The sequence below is a fragment of the Miscanthus floridulus genome, chromosome 14 (assembly GCF_019320115.1).
Source record: "Miscanthus floridulus cultivar M001 chromosome 14, ASM1932011v1, whole genome shotgun sequence".
NCBI classification, from domain to species: domain Eukaryota; kingdom Viridiplantae; phylum Streptophyta; class Magnoliopsida; order Poales; family Poaceae; genus Miscanthus; species Miscanthus floridulus.
The window spans coordinates 66,025,221-66,038,064 of NC_089593.1; the positions used below are offsets into that span (position 1 = coordinate 66,025,221).

The 12,844-nt window shown below is 44.7% G+C and overlaps 1 protein-coding gene across 4 annotated transcripts; it reads right to left on the reverse strand.

The window, feature by feature from the left end:
- Nucleotides 1-6,481, reverse strand: LOC136506075 (protein DA1-related 1-like). 4 transcript variants are annotated; one of them, XM_066501198.1, is made up of 13 exons: nt 5,858-6,477; nt 5,164-5,305; nt 4,842-4,938; nt 4,478-4,685; nt 3,971-4,091; nt 3,800-3,883; nt 3,573-3,692; nt 2,749-2,961; nt 2,599-2,658; nt 2,388-2,506; nt 2,154-2,212; nt 1,564-1,931; nt 1-69 (listed from the first exon to the last, which is right to left on the reverse strand). In XM_066501198.1, exons 2-12 carry the CDS (start codon nt 5,266-5,268, stop codon nt 1,600-1,602), a joined length of 1,518 nt encoding a protein of 505 aa, XP_066357295.1. In that variant the 5' UTR covers nt 5,269-5,305; nt 5,858-6,477; the 3' UTR covers nt 1-69; nt 1,564-1,599. The 4 variants fall into 4 exon arrangements, with proteins under 4 accessions (XP_066357295.1, XP_066357294.1, XP_066357296.1 ...); XM_066501197.1 differs by lacking the exon at nt 1-69 and having other exon boundaries at nt 1,231-1,931; nt 5,858-6,475; XM_066501199.1 differs by lacking the exons at nt 1-69; nt 5,858-6,477 and adding an exon at nt 5,464-5,849 and having other exon boundaries at nt 1,231-1,931.
- Nucleotides 6,482-12,844: the final 6,363 nt, after the last annotated feature.

Sequence of the window (12,844 nt, forward strand, 5' to 3'; positions counted from 1 at the left end):
ATAACAGGAGCAGCAGATCTTGAGATTGGTAAGTGATGACTGGCGTCTCATTGTCGACTAGCACGTCATCTATTATTGAAAAAAATAGTCTCGTTAAATCCAAAGATGGATCTAAAAAATGTGAGCACCTACGTCGAATCAACAACTTTAAAAAGATGACAAGTTCCACACAAGTAACCTAACCAGTGAGCTATGCTTAGTTTGCTAAATCATGAAATTTGAGAATTAGTTAATCAAAACATATGTACAATGTGCATAAACAATGTTCACATATCTCTTATTAAAACATTGATTTTTTAGGTCATTCTCAATGGAGAGTTTTATAACGTTGTTTCTAAAAACATAGAATGCAATGAAACTTGATGAAACCATCACTCTCAATACATAGTTCCATCCTTTTGTTTCATAGACATTTAATTATATGACTCATCTTGAGTTGGTAACCGAGACAAGAGAGTTCCATCCCCATGGAACTAATTTCTTCTCTCCCATCTTAAAAATGTTACCACATCATCAAAAACGCTTATGTGGCAACTTATTAAATGCAAATAAAACTCTGATGGAACTCCCACCAAGAATTACCCTAGTAACTAATAACATAGTTTATATGATACATTAATTTTCAAAGCATACATTGTGTTGAAACGATAAATCAACATATTCATATTTCATAGGAGTATATTTTACACTTCTCCTGTATTTCAGGTGCCTGAATTTTAAGATGATTTTAGGCAACACTCTTGTAACACCAACTAGTACAAGTAAATTGTTATTTTTGTGATTTGTTATGTCTTTGTGTCGTAACATATTAATTTTTTTGTCCTTTACTTTCTATTAAAATAATTGTAAATTGTTAATTGTCTTTGTGCCAACATAAATCAGATTTTATCGGGTCTGTGGTTTTGTCTAACGTTTTTTTTATCTCGGTACCGAAAATTGCAGATTACGCCTATAAAAATTACAATGAACGAAATCTTCAATTTTAGTATAGAATATATGCAATAAACATTGCCTGAAAGAAGACTAAAATTCAGGCACCTGAATTTTAGTATGTCCCTATATTTTAATGAAAAAAATGATTTTGTAGTAACTAATGACATATTTTAAGATACATTAATGGTGAAAAGCATATATTGACGCCTTTATAACAAGATAAATGTAGAGAGTACTTCCTATTAGCGCTTCAATCTTTTGGATTGGCAGTAACTCTTGGTTCTAGTTTGGGGACAGTAAACTAATTGACCCTTGTAATTTCTTAATCTGAGATAACGAAATTCGAGTTTTAACCATTGTGGGGAATAAACGTAAATGTGTAAAGGGGAAGTGAACTAGAGAACTGAGCAAAGAGTTCACCATTACATATGGTCTTTTCAATTTCCCTATCTGAAAACTTACATGTATTGTTTTCCTATAAAAAGTAAAAAGACACTTGCAATAAGTTTTCGCAGCAACGGGTTCTTTCTCCTCTTGATTTACAGCCAAATTCCCTCATTTGGTATGTAACTATGTATACCAGTATATGTATAACCGAAACCAAAATCCTCCAATGTGGAGTATACTCACAAATGGAAGAATGCCCCCTTCTTTACTTCAGTTGCTTTAATATGGGAAAGTCCCTGTCAACTTAATATGATCAAGGGTTCTTTTCAAGCCATAGCGCTCAACAGCCGGATAGCCAGCTCTAAAACCACCTCCATATGCCTCAGAAGAATCCGTTTCGATCTGGTGCTTGATGAATGCCCCAAGCTTCTTCTCGAATTCGGTCTTTGCACCCTTCTTTGAAGAGGTAGGACCTGAGGATGACGAAGATGATGCTTCTGAACTGGATGCGACGGTGCTACTAGAACCAGCGATGATTTCTGACTCTAACCACAAGTAGGCCAGAACTTGGCAGATGCCTTCTTCAACCTCAATACTAAGATTTCGGAATCCTACAGAAAGAAAAATCATGTCAGCAACAAAGAGTACCAATTGTCTATCTTTCTTTTGGAAGAAAATGAACCTCAATACTAAGATTTCGGAATCCTACAGAAAGAAAAATAATGTCAGCAACAAGAGTACCAATTGTCTATCTTTCTTTTGGAAGAAAATGAGTGCTGAAAGTGATAGTGATACATGTGAGGCCCAAAAAAATATTAGCATAAATAAATTACCTTTGAGACGAAGATATGCATGCATCATCTCATGGGCAAGAATGGAACCAGTTTGTAATCTGCGTAGCCATCATATTAACAAGTAAGTAGATACTACCTAGCTATGCTTCAAACATAAGAACTTCACGACTTCATGATCCATTAGAGGTTCATTCACAATGGAAGTGGCAGAAGCCTCGAAGGATGACATTAGTAAAACAATCAAGGAGGAAAAATAAAGGTAAAATAATTTACCTTGGCAGACCATATAATATAAGGATTGCAGTCACTTCACACAGACGAGACAGCTTGTATGGTCCTATAATCATATCTATGATTCTGTTTCCTGGTCCAATCTTTGGTCTTTTTAAGATCTGGAAGAATTATATCACTCAGTACATGCATCTCCTAAAGTTTACCTGTGTTAGTAGTCAAATCAGCAGAGAAATGCAACTAAAGAACTCACCGTTCTAACAATTTGCTCTTCAGAAAGACATAGACCTCTGGTTTCTGGTAGGTGGTGCCCCTTGAACAAAGCAAAAAAGCAAAATAAAATGTCATAAGTTAGGGAGTATGTCAAGTATTGTGCACCAAATAACCAGTTCATGTCACTTACATTTTTCTCAGCTTCCAAGGCTTCATTCAGAGCCTGCCTCTCAACCAAAAGTAATGGAATTTGCTGTTCTACTTTCATGTTCAAACCTTCAAAAAATTCCTGAATATCCATGTAAAGATGTTGACATTCTGGAGTATCCATTACTGAAGAAGTGAGACATTCCAAGCAGAGTTTCCTCCCATCATCTAATGTTATGTACTTGATCTCCCTTGGCTGAATTTTTCAGGATGGAAGGAGCATAAGAACATAGACACCCAGGGCAACTTGTAATGTCATAGAAAGAGCAAAACTGAAAATGAATAATTGCAGAAGAAATAAAAGAACCAATAAAGGCACAAAACTTAATTGCAAATGAACTGTGTATTGCCTCCGTATGCTGAGCCCACATATTGCCTGGACTTAGAAAGAGTACCCTGCTTACACTTGTGTCGTCATTTGTGCAAAAGGATTAAGTGAGAGGTCAGAAGCTGGGCTATATATGCTGGCTCCAACATATCTAAAATATCCATGCAGATCTCTATTTTCAGACCACACCATAACAACAGGTGACACAGGCCAATATCACTAGTTGGCTCGGGTATTACATACCATGCTGGCATTCTAAAACTAGCAGTGAAGTGCAATGGTCGCAACTGAGAATTGTAACAACAAAATGACTAAATGATGTAGCTACTCAATCTATTCAGCGATGATGTATAGGGATCTATACTGATTCCAAGCAAATCCGCTGTATTTTCTAAATGTTAGTCAAAACTGACCGGCTTCCAAACAGGAATTGAACAGGGAAACTGGTCTCGTTGACAGATATAAAACCCTGTACTGACCTCCATTCGTTCACAACTGCAGCACCTAGGAGTGCCATCATCTTCATGGGAAGGACAGTACTTCTGCATCCAGAAAGGATGTGCTCTGTATTCAATGTGGCCATCTGTATTTGTTGGAATCTGGGGAAGAAAGACATAATAATTGCAGTTATACAGACGGATCAGAAATATAATTCTGATTAAAATACCTTCATGCTTATCCATACACTTGAATTGTGGGCACTTACAAAGTTGTTGCAGACATCACATTTTGGATGAAAAAACTCTTTGTAGCAGGATTTGTGGTATGGCTGAGCATCATGCATAGCAAACTGCACAAAGATGCATTATCATCAATTAGTTGATCAATTTGAAGAACACTAAATGGAAAAAAAAATACTACTCTGATACTCTCGTACCTCATACTCTGATATGGGCTTGTTGCAAGCAAAACATCTGAAGCATTGCGGATGCCAAACTGAACCCATACAGCTAAGGAAACGCCCATGGCCAATCGGGTTGTGGCATCCAGCACAAATCCTACACAAATAACAGGACTTCTGGTCAAGTCAATGCTGGAAAAGAACTAGTGACATCTAACAATGATAATAGACACACGGAATGGGCCACGAAGCTGATATATGCAGGTAAGCATATGATGACTTAATTGCACACGCTGTGCTAGCATATGTGCAGAGCTAATCATTCCATGAGTTCTTTTGGTACTAGCAAGATGACACTAACAGCTACTTCTATATGTATTGTCATCCAATTAGCGGTTGAATTCAGATCACCTAAGAGGGTAGCATGATAAGACCATACATGTTTAGACCATTTTTTAATATAGAAAGGAAACAGGAGATTTGTATGACTTCTTAGTTCTTTACAACTAAAATATCAACTAAATCAGCGCAAAAAATAAGTACCTGGATCCACTCTGTGGGTAAACTAGTGTAGGTGGCTCATTTGCTGGAACATACTGCCGAGGAGGCACACGCTCAACAGGAACATCCCATCGAGGAGGCACTGGCACATCCTCAATACGAACATTCTGTCGAGGAGGAGACTCTGCATTGAGGCTCTCCTGCAGAGCCCGTGCAAGTTGTTCATCTTCCTCCAAATTATAGTCAGTATCTACATTAAAATTCAGCAATGTAGTCTAGATCAATTTCATTTACAAAGCTACTGTTCCCAAGGAGATGAATTCTATCATATGGGACAAGATGGTCATCATTGATGGCATAAACAAAGAGGTAAAAACAGGATGTGAATAGCTAGGCAAACACTAACCAATAGCCGCCACCTTTCCCTTACTCTGATCTTCCTCAGCTAGCGATAATGCAATAGCACGATCCATATCTTCATTATCACTGTCATCGTAAGTATCCTACAGTAATGAGGACAAGCAACATTGAATGCCATTTCTTTTGTCTCAGGATAATACATTCTATAGAACATGAACAATCACGTTAAAAGTTGTAAGATTAAAACTTATTTGTTTAGGCATAGGTTATATGAACGGATACATCCAGCTGCAGTAGAAACTAGGAAGGATAAAGGAATGCACATGGCAGATGGTGTTCAACAGCAGAGCACATGGGTAGAGTCTTACTCTGATGTGATCAGATGAATGGCCTTCATGCCAGTCTCCATCATAGTGACCCCTTGAAACTCTTCTGTTTACTGAACCCTTGAAAATTTCTTTGAACCAACTCATGATCTTGAGCTTATGTGATGGTCAAAATTCCTTTAGCCTGCAGCGAAGAACAGAATGAATCCAGAAGAAACTGGAGAAACCTTTGTAGTCACAAATTGAAAAGATTCTCATTCATCACTGAGCACTTTTTCTGTACTATTAGCAAAGGGCATAACGTGACTGGAAAAAAAAAGGAAGACCTTTTTAATCCCTTACCTTACGAATACCCGAAGGATAAAACATAAAACTGCCAAAAATTTCAGTGAACCCAAGTATGTTCTCAACAATTCACACGTGTAGCAAAACAGAAGCCGAATCAGCACATGAGCACAGTAAATACTAAAGACAAGCTACTGAGCTGAAGGGACAAAAGGGAACGGCTCAGAATTGACCTCACACGAACAAGACGAAGAAACATGGATACCAATCCTCGGGCTCCTGATTTAACTACGAATTCAGTGAAAAAAAGGGACCCAGCGTTCTATCCAAAGGAGCCCAAATCAGTGGCGATCACCCTATTCTCTGACCCCCCGCGATTAACCAGTATCAGACCACTAAGCCCAATCCCAAGACACCATGAAAAGCTTCACAACTCAGTAAAGCTGCTCACCTCAAAGTGATTCGGAACCCCCCAAAACGGAGCTCGAGTTGCGTATACCGTTTGGCCACACAATAAGAGGGCGCGGATGCAGCCGCTACACGGCTTCAGCGAGCGAGCGACGGGCGAACCGCCGGCCACAAAGACAAAGCACTGTTTTTTTTTTGTCCACCCTTTCTCCTTGATCCGAGAGCAACGACCGCCCCACTCCACCCGCCCCGCCCGCAGGATAAAGAAAACTGAGACGGGAAAGCGAGAGGGCAACGAGTAGGTGCGCGGCCAGATTCCGGAGGGGTTGGGGAAGAGGACAAGGGGCGGGAGGCGGGAGGCGGGAGGCGAAAGGAAGGAGCCGAGGCGTCACATGGACGGCAGGGGCGGGACGGGAGGCGGAGTAGTGGAGACGCAGCGTAGCATCCGGGTCAGAAAAACTAGGTGAGGTGACGTCCGCCTCGCGCTGGCACAGCGACGTCTCCGGCCCTCGCGCACGCGAGCGACGGCGCGAGGCCGGATGAGGAGGAGGAGCGAGCGGGGGGAGACCGGAGACACCTGGCCACATGGGCGCGCGCCGCGCGGCGTGGCGTCACATTTCGCCGAACGCCTTGCGGACGTCGAGATGAGATGGAGAGGAGATGGCGACGGAGAAGAGGTCGCGGATGGCGCGCAGTAACTGGAATGGAATGGAGGCGTGGACCCGTGGTGGTCAGAGCAAGTTACTGGTCAACAATTTTTTGATGCTACTGCTACGTCTACGTACCAGTAGTACTTGCAAAATGGTTCATTCACCCTTCAATTGAAGGAAGGTTTATGTTGATGTAAATTCTCGTGAAACCAAATCAAAAGTTGATCAGTCTACTTTGCAATACGTTATAGGTCAATTGATATACCATTTGAACTCTGAAGTGAAAGGTGATTGTCATTATGGATCCACTAGCCAAGGTGGATGCATTGGTGGTTGTTTATAGGACACGGCTAATGTATGGCTATGTTGGAGACGTAACAGCGCGTCAAATACACACACGATCGCTTTTCCTCCTCGTGCCCCACCCTCTCCTGCCTCGTCGCCCACCTCCCGGTCCTGCCCCTCGACCCCGCTCTCCTCCGCGTCCTCGCCCCCGCTGCTGCCCACCGCCCATGCGCGACCTCCTTCTTCCCCTCCCCTCTCGCCGCCGCCATGTCATGGGCGTCCCCCGGCCCCGACCTGGCTTGGCTGCCTCCACCACCGCTAGAACCCTAAAGCCGCCCTCCCGCCGTCTCCACTGCCTGGCCGATCTGTCTCCCCATGCCCCTCCTCTTCTAAGCCCGCCAGAGTTGGGGAAGAAGAGAGGGAGGGAGGGAGGGGGGGGGGAGAAGATGACGCACCACATGCCGGAGTTGGGAAGAAGGGGGCGGTGGTGCGGCCGTTGAGGAGGCTACTACAGCCGCCAAGGAGCACCTGCGCAGTAGGCAGAGTTTCGCGGTAAGGTCTCACCTTCGAGCATGGTCGCGGTGGGGAAGAAGAGATGCATAGAGAGAGAGGGGGGAGTGGGGAGGGAGATGCGGGAGGTGGGTGTGTGGTGCGTTAAATGCCCGCAAGCGCAGCCCAAAGCTTTTACCTTGTTTATAATGTCTTTTCTTTTCTATTTGGTATCGGTATTTGTTAGGACATATGAACCATGCGGGGAGGATAAAACTGTTGTTTTGCAATCTATTAGCTAAGTTGGGATAAGTAGCGAGTTAGTTGTTATTTAAAATCCTGACAATAGGTTGAGAATTCACATTACATGTTATCTATCTAGAGGTTAACTCGCACATGCATTTTTCAAATCTGTAACGCACACACTAGTATTTCGAATAATTTTATGTCCAAAACAAGATAGAAATGAAAAAAAGAAAGAAAGAATATGTTTGTATGGCTCCAGCGGGCGACAACCTCACCGCCTGTGTGGTGAGTATGGCTCCGGCAAACGATAGCCTTGGCGCGTCTGAGTATGGGTTCGGTGGCCCGACAGACGGTATTTAATTTGGTAATTAATTGCGAGGAGAGGACATGGTGCGAGACCACATTTTACAGGCTCCATCCGCACAGGAGGAAAATTGCTCTGACTTCTCTTCTTCTCAACCAAAGCTGTTTCTGGTTTGCCTATTTAACAAGGCTCCGACAGGAGCCGGAGCTGCTTCAAGAGCCGTGTTCCTACATGAGAAAAATTTCACGACATGATGAACGACAGCTTTGCTGGCTCTACGGCACACCGTACCATGTGTGGAGGAGCAGTTGCTTCTGCCCATGTTAGGTACCTGCTCATGAGTCACAAGAATCATATACATGCTAAAAAAACATATCATTACGCCTCCACGCAACATCACACCATGACAGACACGGCAAAATTTGTTGCCAAATCGTGTCCTGTCGCCTGTCGGTATGGGAAGATTGGCTGGATGATATGGATATATACTGAGCAAAGCGCGACCAACAATATAAGAAACTTTTCAATCTTTCGAAACTTTGTAACCATAGATTATCAACCCAGTTGATCCTTACCTCACACAACCTTTTATTTCCAGATTTTTTTTCCTTTCTAATTGACTGATGACTTCTGAAGAGAGAGCCGTCAAAAGGAGAATGTAGTGCATGCTAATATGCTATGATGTGACTTTGGCATGGAGCATATGGTTTTTGGATAACCAAGAATTGACGTGAATGTAAGCTTTATGCGAATCCTCGTTAGTAATTAATTAATCTCAATACTCATGAGATCATAGCCGCAAAAAGAAAAACTCATGACATCATCACTTGCGAAAAGATAGGCGTCCATTTCAATTATGTGGATTATATATGATACTTCTAAAAAACGGCCGCACGGCCACCTTCTTCTCCGGCGCCCCTCGCACCGCCATGACTAGACCTAAGCAAATTGAGCCCGGCTCGGTCCGAGCCCGACGGTTTTTGGCCAGCCCACGAACCTTAGTGGACAGGGCCTGGTCACAGATCCTACTGCCCAGGAAAAAAATTCTTGGCCCGAACCTAGCTCGAAATACTATTTTCAGCTATTTTACAATGTAAAATGCACGGACGGCCTGCCCAGGCCCATGCCCAACCCGAGTCCATTCTAAAAAAACTAGCTTGACTTGCCCAGTGGAACGGTCATAGGCGGAACTTTTTAGCCTGAAATAACGGGCTTTATTTTTTTGGCCCGGCCCGCAAAATGTTCAGGTCTAGCCACAACGCGCTAGGGCTAGCTTCGCTGGAGCCCTACGACGGCAGCGGCCTTCACCTCCCTCTTACCAGAGCTCCCATGCCACGACTTGGCAGGCCGCCTCCACCGCCGCCAAGGCCCCTAACCGTCCTCCATCCATCCCCACCGCTTGGCCGTCCTTCCTCCCCCTAAATCTTCTCTTCTAAGCTCGTCGGAGTTGGGGGAGATGAGAGGGAGATCTCGCTGGAACCCTAACTCGCAGATCCAGGAGGAGGAAGCTGCCTACCTCGCCGAAGCTGACGCCGTCGGAGGAGAGAGAGGGAGGAGCCGTGTTGGGCGCGTTGGGAGGAGGCGCCGCCGACGCCGCTAGAGGGTAGAGAGGGAGGAGCCGTGTGCGCGTCGGGCGTGAGGTGGAAGAAGACCTAGCGCCGCGCGTGGGGAGAGAGAGAAGAGACGTGTGCGCTTGGCGGTGCGCGTCCGCTGCGCCAAAAAAGTGGCCGGCCGTGTTAAAGTCATTATCAGTATATATTTGGTTGTACAATATATCATGGTTGGTGGATAACCATGAGTTAATGTGAATGCTTTTCATTGGGGACTCTCGTTATTAATCATCTCTACTGATAATCTCCAATCTCTACAATCCAAATGTCCAACCACATAATATATAATACTAGTACTCATGTGGTTTGACGAAAGATGACAACCCAAATGCCATATTTTGAAGTTGATGTGTGCCCAGACACTTTCTTCCTCCTCCTAAGGCTATCTCCAACAATAACACTCAAAATACAAGATACATTCATCCTTTGAGTAGCGCTAAAGGCCAGATGTTCAATACATATTCGGCATCTTCTTCAACAACAAGACCCCAAAAAGAATTATTTCTACAACAGGCAATCCAAAATAGGTCTCCCGTATAGGTACTTTATTGAAGACTAATTTTAGATCTCTTGCTTTAGATTTAGATGTCAATATGAATTCCTTCTTGGAGACAGTCTAATCATACCCCAACTGCATGCCTTGCAACCTCTCCAACTCAACTCTATCCAGTCCAATGCCAAATAAAACCAAGACAGCGAAAACCAAACCATGGACCCACAAAAAGAATATACTCACTTTTGAGTCAGCACTCAGCACACACGGACACGACCAAATTCAAGAAAGGAAAAGACACCTCGAGCTTAAAGAAAGAAACATCTGAAGAAAGAAACTGCACGATTTCTCGTCATAATTTAACTGGAAAAGCTGGGCTTTGACAGTTACTTTACGTCTATTTGTCATTGTCGGCTTCATTCTCTTGACCTCTTCAACGTTGTTACGCATGTCTGGCGCTTTTTTTTTATGATGAATTCAGCTCGATCTGAAATGTGTTTCCAGTGTTTGCCTCAATGCTAGAGAGTGAGCCACCCATTGTTTAGGACTTTAGGGTATGGACTTTAGACTAAACAATATGTACACGGCCATGTTTTTTACGGCACTAACACATGTTCATATATCCAAGGAATCAAAACTGTAAAAAACTGTAAAAGATGACTTTAGATCTTTGAAAGTACATCTAACCATATTGTGGGTTTTTGCCGATTAATGATACACAATCAAAGGACTAATGTGTGGCCGTGTGGGCTAAGTCTGAACCGATGCTCTAGTTCGTGTGCTCAGGTTGAGCATACCGGATGTGATGACTGGTACTAGGAGTTTTTCATGTGCACTTTTCACATATTTCCTAATGCTTGGTATTCCACGAGTCAACACGATAGCGTTTGCATTTTTAGGCCCATCTACCCCCTTTTTTATAACTCTCTCCACTCACTTTAAGACAAATTAGTCATAGTATTAAATTCTCTCCTCCACAACTCTAGAAACTTATCACTTGAAATATTTGAAGTGTGGAGTGAGAGGGAAAAGATGGACATCAAACATTCCTTTTGAACCCTTTGAGCATTTGGAGACTCCTTCTAAGACTTGAATTTGAGTTTGGTACTCTTGGATTCGATGAATCCTAGATGATAAGGAGTTACTTGTTGAGCACCCTCAGTGTTTATGGAGTGCTCCTAGAAATTTGTATTATCCTGACATATTTAGTCAGAACCCTCAGGCTCGATCTTCGATCTTCGTGAATCGCTCAAGGAAAGAATAAGGTTGGGAGAGACCCGAGGCTTTGTGGCCTCCTCAACAACAAGGATATACGCATTCTTTTGTGGTCTGATAAAACCTTTGTGTTTTTTTTGTGTCCTTGAGCTTGTCCCCGTTGATCTACTTGTTCAATCACATTTGAGTGCGGTGATACTTGGGTTTACCTCTACATCTCCGAGATATTTTGATAACAAGTGATTCAAACTTATTCAGTCAAATCCATATAATTTCATAGGGGCTTTTCTACCTGATCGAACATGAGCCTTTTACCTATGTGTCATTAAAAAAGTTTGTAATTACACACAAGCCATTAAAAAAGTTGACCGCACACAGGTGTCACTGCTCTAAACTTCTTTGCCATACAAGCCATTCCGTCCATGTTCCGTTTGTTTTTCGTCATTTGGTAACCCTTACAGGTGGGACCGACCAGTGAAATTGTCTATGTTGCCCTTAGGCGGTGGAGACCATGTTGACCACGATTGACCGCCACCTCAGTTTTCTCTCTCTGTGTTCCTCCTTATCTTCTTCCCCCCTCCCATGACGACCCCGACGCTCCTATGCACCGCAACGCGGCTTGCGTGTCGTCAGCACCGCGCCCGGTGGCCCAGCCCTACGCCCCCGGCACCTCCAGGCCTTGGCCCCGCCCTTCTCCCCCGGCGGCTCCCGGCCCCCGCACTGCCCTGCACCCTCTGCGGGGGCGGCCCGGCCCCGCGTCCTCGGGACCGCGCACGCTCCAGGCCCCACGCTGGCAGCCGCGCCCGGCCGCTTGCCAGCGCCTGCTCCCCGGTGACCCGACCCGCGACTCAGCCCGACGACCTCCCAAGCAATCGTGCAGCAAACCACGGCGGCCCCACGGTCTCGCCCCGAGCCCCAACGCCCCCTCGCGGCCATGGCCTGTGCTCCAACGGCCGCACGCCCACACGTCGGCAACCTGGCGGCCGCATCCCGAGCTCTAGTGGCCGCATCCCGAGCTCCAGTGGCCACGTCACGTGCTCCGGCGGTCGCCTCTCGAGATCCAACGGCCACGTTTTGAGCTCTAGCGGCCGCGTCTCGAGCTCCGGTGGCCGCGTCTCGAGCTCCGGCGTCGCGTCCCGACGGCCGCAAGCCTGCCCAGCAGCCACGCGCTTGCTCGGTGGCCGTGAGCTCCAACAATGACGTGCCTTCCCGGCGGCGGTCGTGACTCTCCCCTGCGCTCCCCTTCTCCGAGAGGGGCACATGGGGAGACTAAGAAAACTAAGGTGGTGGTCAATCATAGTCAACACGGTTTCCACCGCCTAAGGCCAACATGGACAATTTCACTGGCACGGTCCCACCTGTAAAGGCTACCAAACGGCGAAAAACAAACAGAACAAGGACGGAATGGCCTGTAAGGCAAAGAAGTTTAGAGTAGTGGCACCTGTGTGCGGTCAACTTTTTTAATGGCTTGTGTGTAATTATAAACTTTTTTAATGGCACACAGATAAAAGGCTGATCCAGTTTCTAGTACTAGACATTCGGTCGAAACCAGAGCTCATTTTTTAAGCGAAAAACTAGAGCTCAGGTAAATGGAACTTAGTTCTGCAGCTAGCTTGTTTGAATTTTAAGATAATAGTCTCTTTACCCCTCTATACCTAGCTGATTCTTTCAATAATCTACCCACCCTATAATACACCAGTTAGAATAAATCTATAGCTACACAACAAATGCCTGCTCC